Source organism: Epinephelus lanceolatus, chromosome 21 (assembly GCF_041903045.1).
Source record: "Epinephelus lanceolatus isolate andai-2023 chromosome 21, ASM4190304v1, whole genome shotgun sequence".
NCBI lineage: Eukaryota > Metazoa > Chordata > Actinopteri > Perciformes > Serranidae > Epinephelus > Epinephelus lanceolatus.
The window spans coordinates 23,189,536-23,211,163 of record NC_135754.1 but is presented as its reverse complement, the minus strand read 5'-3'; the positions used below and the strand labels follow the sequence as shown (position 1 = coordinate 23,211,163).

Below are 21,628 nucleotides of genomic sequence, written 5' to 3'. Positions count from 1 at the left end.
TTATGAATGTTAAGGAGGAATGTTTTAAAGGCCTTCAAAATTACCCCTGATATCAAACACTGACCTTTTGTAGAAACTGCAACATGCTACGATGATTAGAATTACAATGTGTGCCACTTATGCCAAATTTCACATCCGAAAAAACATGCTAACCCCTCAAACATCATTTACATATGTGTGGATGAAAGAAAATGAGCCTAGTATGTACTGTATATACTGTAATTGTATATGTGCTGCAGGAAGCATTCAGACCCTTGACTTACAGTAAGTAGAAGTACTAATACCACACTGTAAAAAATACTCTGTTACAAGTACAAGTCCTGCATTGAAAATGTTGCTTAAGTAAAAGTATATAAGTACAGTAAGGAAAATGCACTTAAATTATTAAAAGTAAAAGTACTCAATGCAAAAAAAAATGTCTGCTTAAAAAAATATCCTTGGATCATTATTACTCATGCATCAATGCAAAATATGTTTACAGGATTTTACTGTTTTAGCCGCTTAGGGTGGAAATAATTTTGAGGTAGTTTGTACCAAACAGCAACTAATGATTATTTTTTTGGGGGTTAATTCTGAAAATAGCGAGAAATGCTGTCAAAATTACCCACAGCCAAAAGTGACACTTTGAGCAATGCTTGTTTTGTCCAACCAACAGTCCAAACATTAACATTATTAAAATAAATTAACATTATTTAAAGGAAAAGCAGAAAATCTTTTGTGAAGCTGGATCCAAAATTTTTTCTGTCAATCGACTCACTGATTAATCGACTAATTGTTTCTGCTGTACTTGTATTAACTTTCAGGTCAATTATTTTATAACAAATCATATTTAATAAACTCCTCATAAGTCCCTGAACCAAGTGATCTTAGCTTTACTTTTGTCGCAGCTTAAGTAACGTCCAGTAATTTCATCAGTAGCAGCTAAGACAGACTTAAGAAAACTCCAAACTGCTCAAAACAAAGCTGCCAGGTGATCTCCAGATTGTTCAACATGCACAACTGGTTTTCAGATGCACAAAGATCACAATACAGTCTTCTAAACTTTTTCAGGAATGTCTTAAATAATAAGAAACCACAGTATTTTATTGACCAAGTGATGCACATCATGAGCATCTGATGAGATAGGTCAGTCTGGGATATCTATTACCACCTAGTCTACTGTAAACTGACAGAGAAATTACAGGACGGATCTCTCTTCTCAATCATGTTATTAAAACAAACACCAGAGCCGCTTTCAAGAAAACATTAAAAGACCACATAATGCAATTAACTGTATGAACAAACAGTAGATGGAGGGATGTAACTTGTGAAATCTTGATTGTGGATTCTTTTTTAACATCTGATATGGGATTTTTTTTCTTCTTTTTTGTATGTAAAGTGATGTTTGAATGTATAAAATGTACATAATTTTTTGTTAAACTGTATGATTTATGTGGCTGATGTCAAGGCGTTAGCTCACTAATTAACTATACAAAACATTTACTGGTATATTTGTATCTATAAAGCAATACTGAGCAAACATCCTGCATACCTCTGCTCCCTTCTGTGTGTCAGCTCTGGTAGTTACCAGCTACGCTCTTCCAAGTGGTTCTCCTACTCTGCACCTTGGACATGGAACAATCTCCAAAAAGATCTAAAATTAGAAATCCGTTGATGAATTTAAGGTCATCATAAAGAATGTGGTGACAGAGACATGTGCTTGTTCTTCTTGAGAGGCCACTATGTTTGAACAGTTGTTGTTTTATTGTGGATTTTTGTATTATATGTTGTGTTTGTTGCATTTTAAATGTGTGTTGATTGGCTGCTACCTCGGCCAGGTCTCTCTTGTATAAGAAATTTTCAATCTTAATGGGACTTCCTGGTTGAATAAAGGTTAAATAAATAAAATGTATTGTTTGTAGAAGTCTTAATTCATAAGGTAACTACAAATGCAGTGAAGTAAAAATGACAATATTTCCCTCTGTAATGTTGGGAAGTATTAAGTGGCATGACAATAAAGTACTTAAGTACATTAAGAGTACCTTAAATTTGTACTTCAGTGCAGTACTTGAGTAAATATACTTAGTTACATACACATAGGCTGTGTGGGATTTGAAACAATAGGCTGCACCAAATTAAATGAAATATACGCCCTATAAAACACTACCAACCCCAGATATTCACTGTTAACACGGCTGTTTATCAGAAATCACATTCATCCATCACTTGACATGGAGAATCAATACTGTAGTGAGGTTACCAATTAAGCTCCACGTGTCTTTTAAGTCTGCTCCACAGATCAAAATCTCATGTTCCTATGTTGCACTTTAAATTAAAATACAAAAAGGCTTATAGATCTATTTATAATGTTCAGCATCAGCTAGTTTTCTTCTCTCCCTTCACAATAACCCAGCCTTCAAATGCTATGGAACTGGGGCTTGGAAGTTAGAATACACAAGACTTTGTCACCAATGAAAACTTTCAGTTAACTCGACGAAGCACACATCCAAGGAGTTCAGCTCTTATCAGAGAGCAGGATAATTGTTGAAACAGGTGTAACTGTCGAAGTGTCAGCGCGCCTCTCTCTGTGTTCTGGTCCCCGAACCAACCTCCGCCTATGACTCCATCTCATAAGTCTTTCAGACAACCTTGGTGTGATTTCTTGACAAAAGCACACTCGCTCTCAAGGTGCACTCGAGCGCGATATAAAAAGGGACAAAGACAGAGCCTGAGAGAAGATAGGAGAAGAAATGGATTTCTTCTCTAATTATGCAAGAAAAAGAGACTTTGTGAAGATAAAGTTGGGTGACACAAGGGCATATTGAGGGACACATTCACTTTAGGAAGATTTTTCAAAGTGGGAGGCACAAATGGATGTTTGTGCTATGAGCTATGGCTGCTAATTGGTGCAAACTTAATGAATGCAGGGTGCTGTGTGGAGACAGATGCTTTGTGCAATGTGGCAGATTTCAGTGGCTGCGCGTCTCTCTCCATCGCTGGAACATCAAGAAGAGGAGAACATTTGGCAGGTCACAAAATTATGCGAGGAAAAGGGGAAGCCCGAGAAGAAAAAAAATGTAAACAGTTGTTTGTTTATTTTTTCGTTAATTTATGGGTGACTGTGTGTGTGTGTGTGTGTGTGTTCGTTTGTGTGTGTGCGCGCTGAGTGTGAGAGTTAGCGGTTCTCAAGCGCTTGTCTATTTGTTTGAGCCCATCGCTTTTGTTTTGGCTTTCTTGCCTCGCCAGCTCTGTGGCTCTCAATTAGCGTGCAAGCCTCAGGGACCTAATTAACCAGTTCAATTAATAAATAATTTTCTTAAAAAATCCCATACAAGCCATTCTGACATTTGTCAGCCACTCAGGAGCGGTTGTGTGTGTGTGTGTGTGTGTGTGTGTGTGTGTGTGTGTGTGTGTGAGAAAAAGCGGAGGGAATGATTAGCTTGTTTGCGAGCTCTGCTTATCCCCCAGGTGGCTGATGCAGGGGACAGTGCTGTGTGTGTGTTTGCGTGTGTATGTGTGTGGCTGGATGGAGAGGGGCTTACTTGCAGCGCGGGACCCCACAGCAGAGGAGGGCCCCCGTGACCTTTTATCGAGTGTCCAATCAATAATGTGCGAGCGTCCATCTCTTTGAGTTGCAGCCTGAGCCTGGGCTTCTGAAGGCCTGTGGCCAGCAGCAAAGCTGGATGGGAACAGGCTACACAGTGGGGCAAAAGAGTCCTCGGGGGGCCAAAAGTGGAACAGAACCAACCGCCTCATGTCATTTACTCATAATGATGTCTTCCTTTAGTTGAAAAGGGAGGGGTGCAGGGGATGGAGACGGGCTGTGTCCCCCCCCTTCCTCCACTAGCCACCACAGATTCAGCCTCTCTCTTCCTTTGTCTGACGGTGAAAGCATCTTCTTTGGTCTGTCACCGGGCTCTGTGATTAAGGAGTAGAAACAGACCCTGGCTTTTTTCACATTAGAATCCCATTTAGTGTTTCTTATCAGAGCTATCTATCTGGTCACATGTTGGGATGGAGTTGTATTTCATTGTTTCGTGAACTGTAACGTATATTCCCTCGTGGGCACAATGGGACAGATGCGCTTGGTTAATTTGTAGCATTATCTCCAAACATCGACATTACAGGATCTGGTTGTCACCGCCAAAGAGCCGGCGCTGATGGATCTGACTGTGTACCAGTGTTCATTAAACACACTCCAAACAGCCTTCAAACCGACTCTATTAGTGGCTGCCTCTAGAACAAGAGGCGCCTGAACGCAATTTTTGACCATGAAATGCTCTTTAAGCAGATGAGCAGGACTTGAAAGATGAACGGGACTTGAAGTTTCCTTTTTTTTTTTTTGCTTGAAAATGCCAGTGAGGAGTCAATCACTGGATATCAAAGCAGCAGGGACACACAAGAAAATCCAGGGATAATACACGGGCTGCCCACACTCGCTGAAGACTGTTAAGATGGCCATCACGAGTATCAGCGCCGACACAAAGAGCAGACACCGGCCTTTCAGCGAGCAGCTAGCTGTCGCTCTGTATTAGCTGCAGGCGTGCGACGACACTTTGCGTTGAATCGAGATCCTGTTTGCTGCGTAGCTGTGTGGAGGGAGTCCAGAGACTTATCCAAGACACTTGGCTGACCCGCACTGCCTACAGCAGTCAACATATGGCTCCCTGGTCTGGCTTCATTGTATACATATGCTGAAATTTATTTCTACACCGTTCTACTGAGAATACCCACACAAAATGAGGCTGCTTGACTAAGGAAGAAATATATTCTGGCAGCCAGATGAGAAGAAAAGCGAGTTAAATATACCAGCAGACAAATAAACTATTAAAGTCTGCGTGTTCATATTAAGCATCATCTGTGGTAGTCATTCCTCATCACAGCTGGGCTGGAGAGATTTCAGCGCATCGATCGGTAAAGTAAGTGTGTGAAAGAGAGTATGAGTCAAAAGGGGATCTGAAGGTGGGCTGACAGATGGAAGACACACGGAGGACCTAAAGATGGAGAGATCACTTTTGTTCCCTGTCAGGTTTGACCGAGGCCTTCTCTGCTCAGAGGTGACTGTTGCACTCTCTGGCGCCCTCTAACACCCCCCTGAGATCACTCCACTCAACTCCACTGCCTCCGCTTTGATGCAAAAGGGGGGTTATTGTGTAAATATTTTGCTTGAGCATTTGAGCATCTTAATCTTCCATAAGGTGATCTTTGGAGTGGAGCAACGCGGGGTGCTGATGTTCAGAGGAGCTCCCAGTTGTAGAAAGAAAGAGGGAGCGAAAGAGACAGAGGGAGGGAGGGAGAGGAAAAAGAAGAAGGTCTGTGTACTTGCTAGAGTGCTGGGAGCTAGAGTTCACTACGGGGGCGTAAGTGTGTCAAGAAGAGCGCTTTTCCCCCATCCGCAAGCCCCGGGCCCTCTCCACAACATTAAAAAGCATAAACAGTCAATACTGAATGTAACTCAGAGAAAGAGCAAGAGAGAGAGCGTGGAAAAAAAAAGAAACAAGTACGAGAACGCAAGGGTTTTTCAAGCGTTACACAACATAGTGAGATCAGAGAAATGGAGGCTGGGCTGTAGTGTATAGTTGCAAAGCTTTCTGATGGAGGAAGGGAGCCTCTCCAAGTGAATCATTCATTGCGGGCGGCAGGGGTGTAAATATGAAGGGGAGGGTTGAAGGAGAGCGGGATCAAGGAAATGCACACCTGCTGCAAGACAGGGGTCAGATTGGCCCTGCACAAAAGGAAACGAAAGGGAAAAAGAGAATGAGTTGTTTGGCATACCTCCGTTTAGACAGCAGCAGCAGCGCTTTCCATCAGTACGCTTGTGCAAAGCAGGACAGAATGGAGTAGGTAGAAGGTGCATATGGTGGTAGGCTGTCTGTGCCGATACACATGCTGAAAACACATGCTCTCCACGCCGATGAGAGGGAGGCTCGTCTTATTTTTTATTTTTTTATTTATTTTTTTTAAAGAGTTTCAAACGTTCAACATTTTAAGACTTCCAGTTTGAGATGTGAGGGCTTGTTTATCTGTGGCACATTGTTCTTGCTCATAATCGCTCAAGAGTCTCAATCAGTCGCTCCCTCTCTCCCTCCGTCTCTTACAAGTTTTTCAAACGATATCTCCCAAACACTCGACACCTGGCTGGCTGACTTCAGAGCTGAAATCAGTGGAGAAGTCTGTGTGTCTCTCAATCTTTTTTAATCATCCATTCAGTCACTCTTCACATGTTCAAGCCTATGCATTCGGGGAGATCTCCCTCTATAGACGGATCATAAAGACGCACAGCTTACTTTGCTGGAGAGCAGGTGTGGGACGGCTGGTGCAGTATGGTATCGGTTCTGAGGACATGTGCGAGTCATTGTTTGCTGCTGTGTGATTAAATGCATCGGAATTTGTCTTTAATTTATATGAACAGAACTGCTTGTAGTTTTAAAAAGAAATGACGCACTGTAAGATTGTCTGCTTAAAAAGTCTTCGGCATCCTTGAAACGACAACAAAGATAAAGAAAAGTAAGAAAAATAAAGACAAGCATATGGCGCTACCTTTATTTCCAAGGCTCTCCGGTTTATTCAGAAGTCATGAACTAGTGTTTTCCCTCAATAAACAATCCCAATCTGAAACCAAGGACTTTCAGACCACATACTGTTTTTCTCCTTGACAGAAATGTTCTCCTGGTTTATGGCCAAACAAAAGTTACTTCAGTGCAGAGTGCTGTTTGAGCCACTTTCCTGCCAGAGCAAGACTCCATATTTTAAACATTTGGAGGAGGGAACAATATCTATGAAAAGTGTGAAATTTGATTTCTACCCCACGGAATAGGCCGTTTCCTTCTGTTGTCAAACAGAATGACTAAACATGCTCATTCACATGCTCCCATGGTAGGACGTTATTAATTTATCACTTCAGAGTTATCAGTGCTCTCGCGCACGCACACACACACACACACACACACACACACACGTTTGCTTCCCGATGATTGACAATGTGATAAATTTTATTTGAATATGGCTGACATGAATTATGTAACCAGAGAGACTGGTGGCTTTGTTGCTTCCCTCTAGCTCTTCGCTTTTCCTCCAAGATAACATACAGTTGATAATTTACAGTAGAACACATTCTGAAACTATAAAGAAAGATATAGCGACAATGCCCCAAAGGGAAAAAACAGAGTGCTTCAGTGCAGCCAGCTGAGCTGATTCTGAGAGCTGCAGAGAAGTGGAGAGGAGAAGGTTCACGATGTGGCAACGCTGCAATAAGGTTAGGTGGCTGACACTTTTGACACTGGAAAGTGATTTTTCTTGAGTTCAGTTCTGATGGTAGCAATGAGGTCTCGGCAGACTGGGTTAGGCCGAAAAAAAAAAGAAGAAAAATAAACACAAATGAAAGCGAGAAAAAAAAAAGAGCACAGCGCTCGTGGTATCTGATGTTGATAGCTGTGGCGAAAGACTGCCTTTGAAAGGCTTGAGGAAAGTGACAATACTGTATGTTTTTTCCTTGTTGCTGCACCTCCAGACGGCCAACATAAGAAATAAAAAAAAAATAAGCCTCGTCTGATTGGTCTGAAAAGACTGTCAAATGTCAAGCAGTTATCAAACAACAGACATGTTTTCTTTTAAAAAGATACCGGCAGAAGGAAAAGCCTAACCTTTCGGCGGGCGAGTAGAAGTCACTCATCCCATCATGTGCGGTACTCCACACAGGCAAAACCTTTGCTCTTTACAAGGCTTACACTTTCCCCTCTGATTCAAATCTGCAGCTGTTGACACAAGTTGTGTACGGCTGGAATAGATGAAACTGTAAAAATACCTAATTTCAGGGCATTATCTACTTGGCGGGTTGCAACACGGGGCCAAAAGGAATAAACTCAGACACTGCCTAAAAAAAGGAGTGTTCCTGTGTGTGTACAAGAAGACGCAGGAAGTCAAAATTGAGACATTTCAATGTAAGAAGCCCTCGTGGCAGCTTAAACAAGCCTTTCCTTCAATTCATGGTCACTTTTAGATCTGAAATTGCTTCAAGGTCCTTTTAGCAGCACCCTTCATTCCTCTGCATCATGTTTACATCTCAATGTAGCCTGCGCAGACTTCATGTCATAATCATCGGCCCGCGCTGACAGGAACAGCTTGCTCGACACTGGGTGTACAGTTGTATTTTTTGCTGTTCCAGTTCCTGTGGCTGATGTTGTTCAACTCCCTCCACACCGAGCGGCACTTGTACGAAAAAGGGAGACGGGACGACAATGTCCTTGATTTTCAAAGCGGCGAGACTTGTTAATGCCCTCATTTTCATGTACGCCACTGAATCAATCATTACCGCTCTATTGCACCGTTCAAACAAACTTCTGCACAACTTTCACATGAACCCTGCATTTCTGTTCTCATTATTTTTGAGTTTATTCCGAGGATGTGTCTTTGTGCTCCGTGCTTGCAGCGCGGGGGAGGTCAGAGATCAGGTTGGAGCTGGCAAGGATTCAGTGTCTTGCTCAAAGACACTTTAGCAGACTGGGTGCTCGCTACTGTGGGCCTCGAGCCCAGCTATACTGCCCTGCAACCCCGACGCTGACAGCTGATATGAATCTCAAAGTCTCTGTGTTGCACTGAGTATTTTTATCTTGCACTTTTGTTCTTGGATTGTCTAAAGAGGCTCAGAGTAATCAATGACTTTTATCTCCAAATCGGAAATTACAACATTTCTGGCAAGGCTTGAGGTGACCTGTAACTGAGGGAGAATAGCAGCCACATGAAATACTCACAAAACAGGGAATAAGCTAATTACTAAAGAGCTCCGACTGAAGTGTACGTCTAGGAAATATATCGCAATAAACAAAAATACAGCTATTTCTTTTGTCGTGTACCTTTTTTTTTAGCTTCAGAACAAAATGTGCGATGGAGATGGAGGAAAGGTAGAGGATGGAGTTTTGTGTTGTCACACACTCTTCTATGTATGAGTGGTTGAATCCCACCAGGGGGGCTGGAAAGAGAGTTTTCACAGCCAGATATCTCTGAACCTGGCGTTGTCGAGTCTTCAGTGTTGATCAAAAACACACTATCCCATCTTTCACATATACATTATTTTAATTTCCAGGCACAAAAATCCATCCAAATCCAGCTTTAATGCTGACAACTCGAGTCATCTTTTTAAGGTAGATTTTTTTTTTGTATCCTGCAGCCAGATTCAAAGTGGTCACCAGGTTTTTTTATTTAAAACACAGCAGCTGACAAGGCCACAAACATCACATCTCCGCTTTCAAACGAAGGTGAGGCCAGGACAAACTCTGTACTTTGGAATTTCTCGGCATTGAAGCGAGGTGATAATGAACATTAATATGTACAGCTGGCTCTTTATACAACTCTTGCTGTGCTGCCTTTGGTGTCCTGTTGAGAGGGTGTCTAAGCAGTGCACCATCAATGGCAGGGAACAAAGCCAGAGAAAAATATCAAGTCTTTTTCCACAACTGCCTGCCTGCCTTGCTCTGCCTTAAGATTAATCTAATTTGGTCTTTATTGAGAAATGGGTAAGAGCAGTTTTGTTTTATTTATGTATGTTTTTTCCTCCTCTGCTCCTTTCCTTTGTTGCTTCTCCTCGGCTGCCTCTGACAAAAGACAGCCAGCCTGCCAAGCCCGGTGTTGCTCTGGGACGGACCTGTCAATCACTCCTGACGGCACCCTGACAACATGTACGTTAAAATTTCAAACGGGACTCAAAGGCGGCGTGTGACAGCAGAGCCTTTGAAAGTGGCTGTAGCGCTCGGCGACAGCCAGAGGAGTACGGGTGGAAAACAAACTAGAAAACAACAGTGCGGAGGGAGAAGAGAGAGAGAGTCAGAGACAGAGAGGGAAAGGGAGAAAAAAAAGAAAAAAAGTTAAAAGCAAAACAGTGAAGAATGTGGGTCTTGATGATGGGAATTGGCATTAGATTCTCCCTTGGTGTATCATTGTTTTTTAATTTGGTTGAAACTCCCAGGAGTGGAGCTTTCGGTCTTCCAGGGACTCAGCTGAGGGCCTGTTCTCGCCGCAGTCCAGGGACAGCGGCGCCTCTCTCCTGCTCCTCCGAGGCCTTGCTCAGATCAAGTCAAGCCTCTTATGCATCTCACTACCCTATCCTCCAACACAAAACAACTGTGCACGAATGTTAATAACATTCTTGATTCCATCTCGCATACCTTCGCTTCATGGCTATGCAATTAATTCCCAGTAGAAATGGAAAACCAGCGCTTGCCACCGAGATAAGCCTTTTTCTGTAGAATTCATAAATGTAAGATCTGTAGCTTCCAATACCAACAAGGAAATGGACAGCTCAATTTAGATTCTACTGTCCTGAATGTGCCAGGATGTAATCTTTTTTAAAAAACACAGTGTATCCGCGAACCTTTTGCCTACGAGCAAACGAGTGGCATATGGCGAACAATGTGCACACACAGGCTCGAGGATGTACTTTCAAATGATCACCCAGGCTCGACGCACAGACGCAGACCTCCACCACCTCTTCAACATGGCTAAATGAACAGTGCAAATGGGGTACAACAAAAAGGGCCCGGGCTGTGCCAGACCCTATGGGAGGACTGCCATCTCTGCAGTCCTGCAGTTTGTGCACTGATCCTTCAGTCAGCATCCACATCTGCAGTTCAAAAACACACACTGGCTTGAAACTGCTACAAAGCTTACTGCTCATTGTCTGTCTGAGACTTTGTCTGACCATGCTGTGTGCGTGTGTGTGTGTACATGGATGTGTGTCTAGGCTAAGTTTGTTTGAAACTAGAATTCTAAAATCAACTCTTACGCTGTAGTGTGCATGTGTGCGTGTGTGCGTGTGTGTGTGTGTGTGTGTGTGTGTGTGCAGCAAACACACGTGTCGCTTCTACAAACAAGTGGACAAGCAGCATGTGTGCTGAGACACAGGTCATGCCAGCCTGTTAGTGATTTTTTTTTAAACTTCTCCCTCGGTAAAACTATGTCTGAGCGCTGATAGGCTTCAGTACACACAGGAGCCGTGGCACTGACACACACACACACACGCACACTGCATGAATTCGTGCCATTGTCTAACTCATGCCTGTATACATGTGTGTCCAAGCTTACTTACAAATGTATACATGCAAGCAGACAAACACACATACAAGCTGCTCAGAGATACGGCTGTGGTAGAAAGGACTTAAAACAGCCATCCTGCAGACAGCCCATGCTTTGGCTTCTAGTGCCCTCTAGTGCTGGGAGCTACCTGGCAAATGACTTGGGATGTCTGGTGAAACTGCTCAACTGTGAGGACAAGCTGAGTTCGACTGAAATGTACTAAAAAACAGCAATATATTTTAACTTGCGTCAAAAACCTGTTTTATATGAAGTTAAAGGTAGATTTTTTCTTTCATAAGTCCTGATCGACAAGAGTAAAAATAAAGGAGGTAATTTCAGACAACAGTAAATGATCTAATAAACAATTTCAGGCATTTTAAACAATTAAAAACATAAAAATAATGAAACAGTCATGTCTACTGTATGATTGCAAATTCAGCTGAGTGCATTTCTGCAGCTCAAAAGAGCCAAAAATTCCACTTATCTTAAATTTAATACATGACATAGCTGTTGTTTATCATCTTTAACTATATATATTTAGATATATTGTATCCCACATGTTGTGTATTTGTATAAACTTTTGTGAACGTCAAGAACATTACTAAAATAATCATCCCCATATGTAAGAAAATGTGAGGGTGAATTCACTTTTGCATTTTTAAAATGTAAAAAGTTGCCATTTTAAACAAGATGTTTCTCTTCACAAAGGAAAATCATATTTCAAATATTATTACAAGCCTGTTTTATCTGTTGAGTCCCATCAAATTGCTTTATAATAAGATCAATCAGGCTAATTTACATAAATACATATCTTTTATTTTATATTCATCCCCACTCAAAAAGGGAAACTGCTCAAGGACTAGATCCTCGCAACACTCTGTAAATCTTTGCTCTTAAGAACTTTACAGCTGCAGCACAAAAAAAACTATTACAATACATCTTTATTTGTATTGTTTTGTTTGTGAGGCTGACAATAATATCTCTTAATCCGATGAAACTAAATGGATCTTAATAATTTAAATGTTTCTTGTGGCAAAGGTGATAAAAGCAAGACAACTACTTAATAATTACAATAGTTTGTTTTAACTGGGTCTTATGGGAAAGTGATCAAACACTTATATTATGTGTGTTATACTGAAGCGAACGAGTGCGTCTGGACAAAAAAAAAAAAAAAAAAAGCATCCTGTTATTATGCTGTGTGTTTTGTATTATTAATGTGGTGCACAGGAAAGGCCTTTGACAAGCTGGAAATCCAAGTAACATTATTAAGGTGCCACGCACTACAAACAAAAAAAATCTGTGGCGTGAAATGTGACTTGTTCTTTCACATAAGTGGGTAACATCACACTTTTTTTTTTGTCTTCTGCGTGTTTATCCCGCCTTCAATCAGTCATATTTATTGTACATAATTTTGTACAGAAAACATTTTTTACATCAGTGTCACATCACGGAGCATTTTCCCCTTGTGAGGTTACTATAAATTGTTGATGAAACAAAAGACGGCGTAAACTTTTTTGTTTAATATCTGAGGGTATTTATTTTATAAAGATATTTGTTTTAAAATATAAAAATCAAACAGCAATTCCAATGTTAAAAAAATCTTGACATATTCGGTCAAAACCAATATAACCGAACATATTTAGTGCAGCTGAGGTCACTGACTTTGAGTAGCAGGATGTTCCATGTTACCATCTTATCTGCTTCTTCATTTAATATAATAAAGAAAGGTTTTTGTAAATCATATGCGTGTATTTTTTGCGCATGCATGATCGAGCCAGCAGAGGTGGGATTTGAGAGGCACCTCAAAGCTCTGATTATCCTGAGTGTCTCTGCCCAATAATGTTACCTGCTGGGACAGCAGCACTGCTCCTCTAAATAAATTGCAAGTGGCCTTGGGCAATAAGAGGAACCCTCCTTTGATCTGCCTGACTGCCAACGAGGAAAATGTGCAGGCAGTCAATCAAGCTCTTAAGGCTTTGCAACAATGGAGCCGACCCCGGTTTATTATTTATTTTTTAAATTGATGTATTTCATTATCACAAGGTGTCTACTTGCTGGGGCGGCGGGGATAGAGGGGGGGGGGGGCAACATGATCAATAATTGATATGCGGTGTGAAAAAGCTGATTTGCTGCCTCTCCTCTGGTGCACTTGTCACTAGCTGTTGTCAGAACACATTTGCTTTGATGACAAATTTGAAGAAGTGAACAACAGCATCACATCTGATTACAAATTTAGTGAGTGGTGAAAGGCAGAGGGCCCCTTCTCGCTGAGGCTCTGTTTGTTCAGGGGCGCTCAGGAGGAACGACTTACCAGGCTCCGAGGTGAGTTACAGTCTTGTAAGCAGAGAGATGAGACGGGGGTTGAACTTTTTTGTCATGTGTCAGTAAACAGCGTGACTTGTTTGAAAGGCACCTGGATTACAGGGTGAAAAGTTGCTCTTTAAACCTTTAAAGCTTTGGGGCAATGGGAGACGCGCCACGTCAAAACAGAGTGTGGAGATGAGGAGTGAGAGCAACTAAAAGCCATCACTCCCCCCGGTGTGTCTGCTGAGAGACGGAGGAGTTGTCCTGCTTTTTTGCAGAGTTTGGGTCATGCTGTATGGTGGAGCATCTCAAATGGATGTAGTCAAATAAAGGAAGATGCTTGAGTGATTTGAACAGTCCAGGTTTTTTCCTGAACGACAGCTCGTAGTGACGTGAAGAAAATCCTAAGGAGAACATTTGTGTTTCGCACCTGAATGATCACCTGCAGGAGTCCAACTATATGAAAAATCTTTATGGTGATTTCATTATTAAGAGTAGTTCTTAATTAGCCTAAATGTTTTTTTTTAATTACATGTACGGAGTGGAGATTTACCACAAACTTTTAAACTAAATCCTGATGGGGAAACAGTTCAACACAAAATCTCAAAGAAGGGAAAACAAACAACATATCAACAACTCAACATAATTGACAGCTGCATCCATTTGCTCGGTCCAAGCCCCCTCCTCCTGCTTTTTCCACTCTGTTCTTCCAACACCATTTCCTCTTTTAATTATCCCCCAGCAAAAAGATGGAGCACATCAGACGCATCGCGGTAAATCCTGGCCCTGGCACAGGCTCATAGTGGCTCCTGCGTCTGGCAATCCCGATAGAGCCTGTGCGCTGGCAGTGACAAGAGAGGGAGGATGCCTGGAGATTTTCTGACAGAAAGAATGGAGAGGATGATCTCTCAGCAAAAGAGAGGTCCTCATTCTACTCCCGGCGTGGGAGGCTTTTTGGCGAGCGCTTTCCGATCATACCACATTTTCAGCACCAGATTAGCCAGTTCTCAGGAGCAAAACTCACACAGACCCCCTTGTTTACACCTCAGTACCACAGTGTTTTTGTAATGACTGTTCAGTAAAAAGAGCACATTGGAGGCACTGCAAGCACGGCTGCTCTCCTATCTCTCCCTACAACATTTTAGGGGTGAGACTTATTGTATATAGCAGGGTCAGAGAGACCGTGGTTTGGATTAAGGGAATATGATTTGTTTTGAATTGAAAGAAGTCTCCTCTGACCTGAAATGTGTTTTACTGAGCGAATTGCACATTCACATTCTAATTAGGTATCAGCTTACACGAATGGGTTTTTCGTTTGGAAGCCGGATAGATGAAAAAGGTTGCAAGTTAACTAGTGCTGGGGCTGCTATCTGTCAAAGTTTTCTCCCATCTCTGTGGGGTGCACATCAATCACAGAGGTCCCCAACTGACAGTCATTCTGCGGGCTAATAGTGTCGTCATCTCCCACGCGATTACACAGATTGCACAATGAGATCCTCGGACACAATGGAGCTGCAAATCTAGCCCCCCACTCTGTTCCCTTCTCCTTTCCTTTTCTTCCATCATTCCAAGATGAAGAGTGGAATGCTCCACAGCGGGTAGCTTTCTTCTCCTCCGGGGGGAACTGAGGAAGCAGGCAAGGGCCTCTGTGATGTTACTTTCCCTTCAGGGTGGGGAGGAGATGTCTTGTAGCGCAGCTAAAGATGATCATTTGAGAGCCTGTGAAACAAGGTTCCCCTCTGGAAGCCACAGAGACGTGGGGAGAGCCAGGGTCCCAGCTAATGAGTTAGGGTTAGCTGATGTTCCTCGGTGATGAAAACGAGAACAGTGACATGATGGTAGTGGTGTTTTTTTCCCCCCCAGTTTAGGCATTGTATTGCAACTTTGTTACATGAATCTCTGAATACAAAGGTCAGAGGCCAGCGTTGGAGGTGGTAGAGTCCCGCTGAAAGACACCTTAGAGAAGCAAACGCTTGCTCCTGCACCACGCAGAGCTTGACCATGTGCTATCCAGCCAGCTGCTGCCCTCTCGCATCAAGGCCCAGTACAAAGATTCCACATTTAATAGGCGTGATGAAAGAAATCATTAATCTATGACTGAACGTATGAGGAAAATCTAAACATTTGTTTCTTACATGCTCTGATAAAACCTTTTCTCCTGGAGTAAATATTTGCTGGAGAAACTCACAAAACAAAACAACATCCCATCTGATAATCAGCCACAATTACGCTGCACACTGTGATGAAAGGATATCAATGATCTACTTATGTCATAGAAAAAGAGTGCAGCTTCAAACATGAAAGCCATTGAAGCCGATGAGAGTTTCAAGTCAATGAATGATCAAAGAAGCAAAAGCTTATCTATGCTGTTCCTTAACACTGAAACAGTGTCATATGGCTGTGGATATGCTTCCACAGTTGCAGTGTTTTTGCCCAGGAACATAATGGCTATTGTGCTTTCTGAAACTATTTGCCTTTTTCACACAGTCAAAGCTGCAAAAAGCGCACAAAGTGGAGAGGGGGCACGAGCCCTTTATCCCGATGAAAGGCTAAAGGATGAGACTGACCTTTCTGGCATCAGCTGGGCTTTGGGAACACAATACATGGCGGCAACTCTTTCTGGCCTTTTCCCCTTCAGCTCTGGGCTATGCTTACAAGCCAAAGACTCAAGTCCAAACATCTATCATTTTATACAAAGACTCAAACACACAGATGCCCCAAACCCCTCCTTTTACATCACACAAACACACACACATACACACACTGAGCAGTTCTGTCTGTACATCTGCAAACAGACCGGTCTCGTCTGGCATCATAGTACAACTGCAGGCTATGGAAGCAAAGAGAGACAACATATCACTGTAGATTACATCAACACAAAAGCTTGACTCAGTCCACAGTATCAACACCACTCTCCTTTAACAGGAATTGAATAACAATTACATGGCGACCTGCACACACTCAGGGAATCATAACTTACTTAAAACGCGACTGAATGAAAATTAACGTTTGCCACACATGCAAGACATGAAATGAAAATCCTGACATGGTTAAGTACTAGTTTAGAGAGTGCCCCCCAAAAATGACCTAACCCACTGTATACTTTAAAAGCTTTGTTGCTGGGGGGCCACATACCTAAAGGGCCTTTGTGTGATATTTCAAAAGGCTGCATCAAAAAGGTCATGGGGGAACAAGGGTCATACAAACACAGAATAGCACTTGTGTGGTGTTCAGTTTTTTGTTTTTTTTTTTGGCCAGGGGTGGGGGGGGGGGTTGTCAATTCTATAGGTAAACTCTAGCAGACAGGAGATAAGGTACCCGTGGGCTGTTGGACAAAGGGAACAGTAGTTCTGAAAAGGTAAAGAGTAGTAGTCCCTGACGTGTCAGAGGCCTCATCGTCAGTGGGAGAGTATAAAAGGACCTGCAAGTGTGTGCTATGGTGCGCTAAACATCCACAGTCCTGCAACCATGGGAAAGGTATGAGCTCACATGTAATATGGCAACAGCTTTGACGGAGAGGCAAAGAAGGAAAATGGCAGGGAACATGTGTCAGGTGTTGTAACCGGGAAAGAGAATGCAGCAAAGGGTGAAGAGAGATACTCAGAAAGGACTGATACAAGTAAAAATATTAGCTATAGAAATATAAGGTGGACTGCTAACTTCTGAGGACTTAATTTAAGGGGGGAAAACACACTTAGAGGTGTTTAAAATGGAAGGTTTAGCAATTATATGGCATCCAATCATGACAGATTCATTGTAGTTGTATGACAGTAACAACAAAGTTGACAGCATCTTCAGATTGGACGAGCGTTCGATGAGTTCTTTAAATAAAAGTCAGCTCAAACAATAGTTTCAATCGCCTTGATTTTCACCTGTCAAGCTCGGAAAATAATATACAAGTGTATACTGCAGACAGGAGAGGCTTGTTCACACGAAGGACTCATGAAAAAGTAATTGTTCAAGGGAGAGCAGTGTCCCCTACAGTCCTTCCATGAACATTGCAACTGGTGCATTTACATGCCTGAGATTATATTGAGTGATATGTGCTTCTCTCTGACTTTTTTTAGATAATTTTCTACGAAGGCCGCAACTTCCAGGGCCGCCACTGGGAGTGCAGCAGCGACTGCATGGACACCTTCAGGCACTTCAACTGCTGCAACTCCATCCGTGTCAGCGGCGGGCACTGGGTGGCCTACGAGAAGCCCCACTACATGGGCTACCAGTACATCATCGGCCCTGGCGAGTACCCCGACTACCACTGCTGGATGGGCTTCAACAACTGCATCCGCTCCTGCCAGATGTACCCCCCTGTAAGTCAATCAAACAGGAAGATAGAATTGGTAGTCCCCCCCTGACCCTCCAACCCACCCCCGCTGCTCACCTTGTACATCAAATGCCGCTTTAAAAATGGATGTCAATCACCGGCCTTTTGATGTCATTAACAGATACTCAGGCAGGTCATAGCATAAAAGTGTCTGTTGCAAGGCCCACAAGGAGACCCAGTCAGTCTTTAAAAGGAATATGATACACCCCCCATAAGACTTGGTGCCTTCATTCTAATTCTGTTAGTCACATTGAGTGTTTCTGGCAGTTAAGGAAGGGCGGGGGGGGGATCAAATTCTGTCATGCTCCGAAAGAGTTGTAGCTTATTCTCATCTGTAGTTACTTAAGGAAGTAGTACTCACTTGAATTCAAGATATCAGCTCGGGGCTGAAAGCAAAGTGCTCTCTAGGGTTCTACCTAAATAGCATTATAATCATGCTCTGGTTTATTTTACACACAGTATAGAGGATCCTACAGGATGAGGATCTACAACAGGCCTGACATGATGGGACAGACAATGGAGTTCATGGATGACTGCCCCAATGTGTATGATCGCTTCCGCTTCCGTGACATTTACTCCTGCAACATCATGGAGGGTTTCTGGATCTTCTATGAGCACCCCAACTACAGGGGACGCCAGTATTTCATGCGCCCCGGAGAGTACAGGGCCTGTGGTGACTGGGGCTGCCACAACCCCATGGTGGGCTCATTCAGGAGGATGAGGACTGTCATGTAAAGTCTACCCATATGCAGATTGAATTAAAAACTTGATTTTCAAATAACCGTGTGTTCTGTGAGTTTATTTGAACAAATCCATGCAACATTTAAACACAAGTCTGAAGTATAATAACACTCACTGGTCAAGCAGCTCATTTGCTTCCTGTTTAAAAAGCCTGCTGCTCCTTAATGATCTATATCACTGTCAAACACCTACTGCAACAAACCAAACCTTTCCTCTTTGCTGCCCTGCCTGTGCGCACAGTCCGTGCGTAGGTTTCTGGCTGTCATGCCAATAAAGGCAGATGTTGCAACTCTTATTGTGGCCCTTTGAGAAAGTGCAGTTGTACAGTATTTTCCATAGACGGACAGAGCTTTGACAGAGACAAAGCGGCCGCTGCAGCTCACCAGTCCTATAGTGTTCGGCCGTCTATACAGCCTGCTGTGCTGACACGACAAAGCATTGTTCCACATTTGCAAAGCCCTGATCCCAGCAGGGTCTATAAAGAGGTCTGGTACAGCCTGACATCTGGTCTGGTCTGAATTTAACACAGTTACAATGGGCAAGGTAAGCATGCAATTCAAATCTATACAGTAAAAGCAGCTTAAACAGTCTGATGTGTAGTGTTTATAATTTGTATCTAAGGGGTAAAAAATGGCAGTTAATTCTCAAACTTCTGTGGGTAGAAATGTGATAGTCAGTAGCTCTAAAGGATTGTTTACCATAATTATAACATGAAGGGAAATTGCGGTAAATTTTTAATCAATAGAATTAAATAACATGCTAAATAAAAGCTGCATAATAAGAGCATTATTATACTTAAATCATAGCATTGTCTTCTGTTGAAGACTGTAAAAAAATTGCAATTATTCAACCGAGCTTGGAGTGAATTAATTCCTGTAAAAATAGGCCAAGACTTTTTCTTTTCATTAAAATATACCACATGCTTTTCTGTATTGTGTTAAACTTTGCTTCTGGTACATCATTCGGGACATATTTTTCAAACTCCCTTAAGCTCATCTATTCCAAAATTCTTCACTTGTAGTTATTCTGTACAAAAACTTTGTTGGATAAAGCCAACTTGCAAACCTGGCTCAGAATACCAAATGGTATGGTTATGAAACTAAATGAGACTAAAAGTTCAAGTTATTATTGTGTTAAGAGTCTGAAGAGCTGGAGGACACAATTATTCATGCATAAACAGTGTGTAATAGTTTGTCTTTAGCATAGCCCTGTGGTGATTATGTCTGCCCATCCATCACTTGCAGATTATCTTCTACGAAGACAGGAACTTCCAGGGTCGTCACTACGAGTGCAGTAGTGACTGTCCTGAGATGCAAAACCACTTCAGCCGCTGCAACTCGATAAAGGTGGACAGCGGTTGTTGGGTTGCCTACGAGAAGCCCAATTATGGCGGCTACCAGTATATGCTGCACAAGGGCGAGTATCCCGACTATCAACGCTGGGCAGGCTTCAATGACTGCATCCGCTCCTGCCGTATGGTGCCACCTGTGAGTTTTTAACTGATGCCTTACCCTGTTTGCAGCAGAGTTTTCACTAAAGCCTTTCTGTAGAAGTGCCAGTTTGGGATCATTTAGTTCTCGAGCCTAGTCCTGCTGTTTTCACCAGTCTGTGCCAGTACCTGTGGCTATTTTAAAGCATCTCTTTCTAGCTTGACCTGTAACTGCAGTGAAAAAAGTGTCAAGAAATAAAGAAAACTATAGACTGGGTCATTGGATCACAACAAGTTTAGTGCAAGAAAAAAGTTTGTTACTCTACTGTGGTTATATAAAGTTAAATGTCAGCGTCATCTCTCATAATTTCATCCCTAGTATAACGGGAACTACAGGATGAAGATCTTTGAGCGCTCTGACTTTGGAGGCCAGAATCTGGAGCTAATGGATGACTGCCCAGATCTGCATGAGCGTTTCCATACCCGTGACATCTCCTCCGTCAATGTCATGGAGGGCTACTGGATGCTGCATGAACACCCCAATTACAGGGGACGTCAGTACTTCTTGCGTCCTGGAGAGTACAGGAGGCACAGCGAGTGGGGAAGCACCAGCCCCACCATCGGATCTCTGAGACGTGTCACTGAGGTCAACTGATTCCCGGCATCTTCTGTTTTTTTAACCCTTATTGAGCCCCACTGTCAAACATCCCACCCTCTTGTCCCCCCTAATGCCAGCACTGTTTCAGTGTGGTCTCAACATTGTGGTGTCCAAACCTGAAATCATACGGAGGGTTTTGGTGTGTTTGATGTTGGGTTCTGGTTTTGTTGGGTTGCTTTGCATTGTTGGGTAAAGTTCCTCCCCAACTCAAGAAATGCTCAATAAATAGTGATGATCTTTTTTGCTTTGGTCGTCCCAGAGCAAAATGGTTTGCCTCGCCAGGTCCCCAACCTCCTGTCCTACTGGAATCACAATAAAAGAAAACTTGATGAAAGTCAACTAAAGGGAGCCTTTGTTAATTTTCTATTGACTACTACAGCTGTCACTATAAAAAGATCAGGGGGATATGGCTTTTCATAAATCTGAGGAATATTTTCTCTTTAGTATAGTGATTGAACTTTCATCAGGCCACAGAGTTAGATAGAAGTGTAACCACCGAGGTCCTAGACCAAGACCGAGAGTTTCTACAGTTTGCCGTGATATCGTCATTCCACATACACAAAGAAAAATTATCAAGGAAACAGAAGCTTATTCTTTGAAGTTCAATATTAAAGACCAAAAAAGGGTATCTGAGGATGAGCATGTAGGAGTCTTTATGAGATCACATGGTACAGAGTAAGCGCGTTGAGTCCATGAAAGATGCCCATATTAGATCCACATCACAGGGCCAGTGCCAACTCAAAGAGTTAGAGTCAAAGTGGCCTGGTATTAGCCCCAAGCATCAAGCTCTCTCAGAACAAAAAACAAAACCCAGTCCACATCCCTGCTCATGCATTTTTCATCAGCCCAAGATACTGAACCCTTTCAGAAATAAATATCAATTATTGAAATTGTTAATTAGATGCTGCGTAATTGGCAAAGATACACATGAATAAATAACTTTGACCATTAATTATTGATTCAAAAAAATGTGAAGCCCAGCGGGGAGTGCATTTGAGAGTCTCTTAAGATCAAGCACAACAAGAAATATGAGTTTTGGCCTTGAGTAATGTCCAATTAAAGGATTGTCGGCTTTGCTGTACAAGTCCGGTGATTTGTCCTCATCATCCTTTTCATATCTGTGGAC

At 42.5% G+C, this 21,628-nt stretch overlaps 2 protein-coding genes across 2 annotated transcripts; both read left to right on the top strand.

The window, feature by feature from the left end:
• The first annotated feature begins 16,719 nt into the window (after positions 1 to 16,719).
• Positions 16,720 to 18,455, top strand: crygmxl2 (crystallin, gamma MX, like 2). The gene is made up of 3 exons (XM_033611141.2): positions 16,720 to 16,827; positions 17,418 to 17,660; positions 18,134 to 18,455. The coding sequence occupies exons 1-3, from the start codon at positions 16,819 to 16,821 to the stop codon at positions 18,407 to 18,409; spliced, it is 528 nt and encodes a 175-aa protein (XP_033467032.1). The 5' UTR covers positions 16,720 to 16,818; the 3' UTR covers positions 18,410 to 18,455.
• Positions 18,456 to 18,935: 480 nt separating this feature from the next.
• crygmx (crystallin, gamma MX) lies at positions 18,936 to 20,846 on the top strand. Its single transcript, XM_033611142.2, has 3 exons — positions 18,936 to 18,958; positions 19,660 to 19,902; positions 20,224 to 20,846. Exons 1-3 carry the CDS (start codon positions 18,950 to 18,952, stop codon positions 20,497 to 20,499), a joined length of 528 nt encoding a protein of 175 aa, XP_033467033.1. The 5' UTR covers positions 18,936 to 18,949; the 3' UTR covers positions 20,500 to 20,846.
• Positions 20,847 to 21,628: the final 782 nt, after the last annotated feature.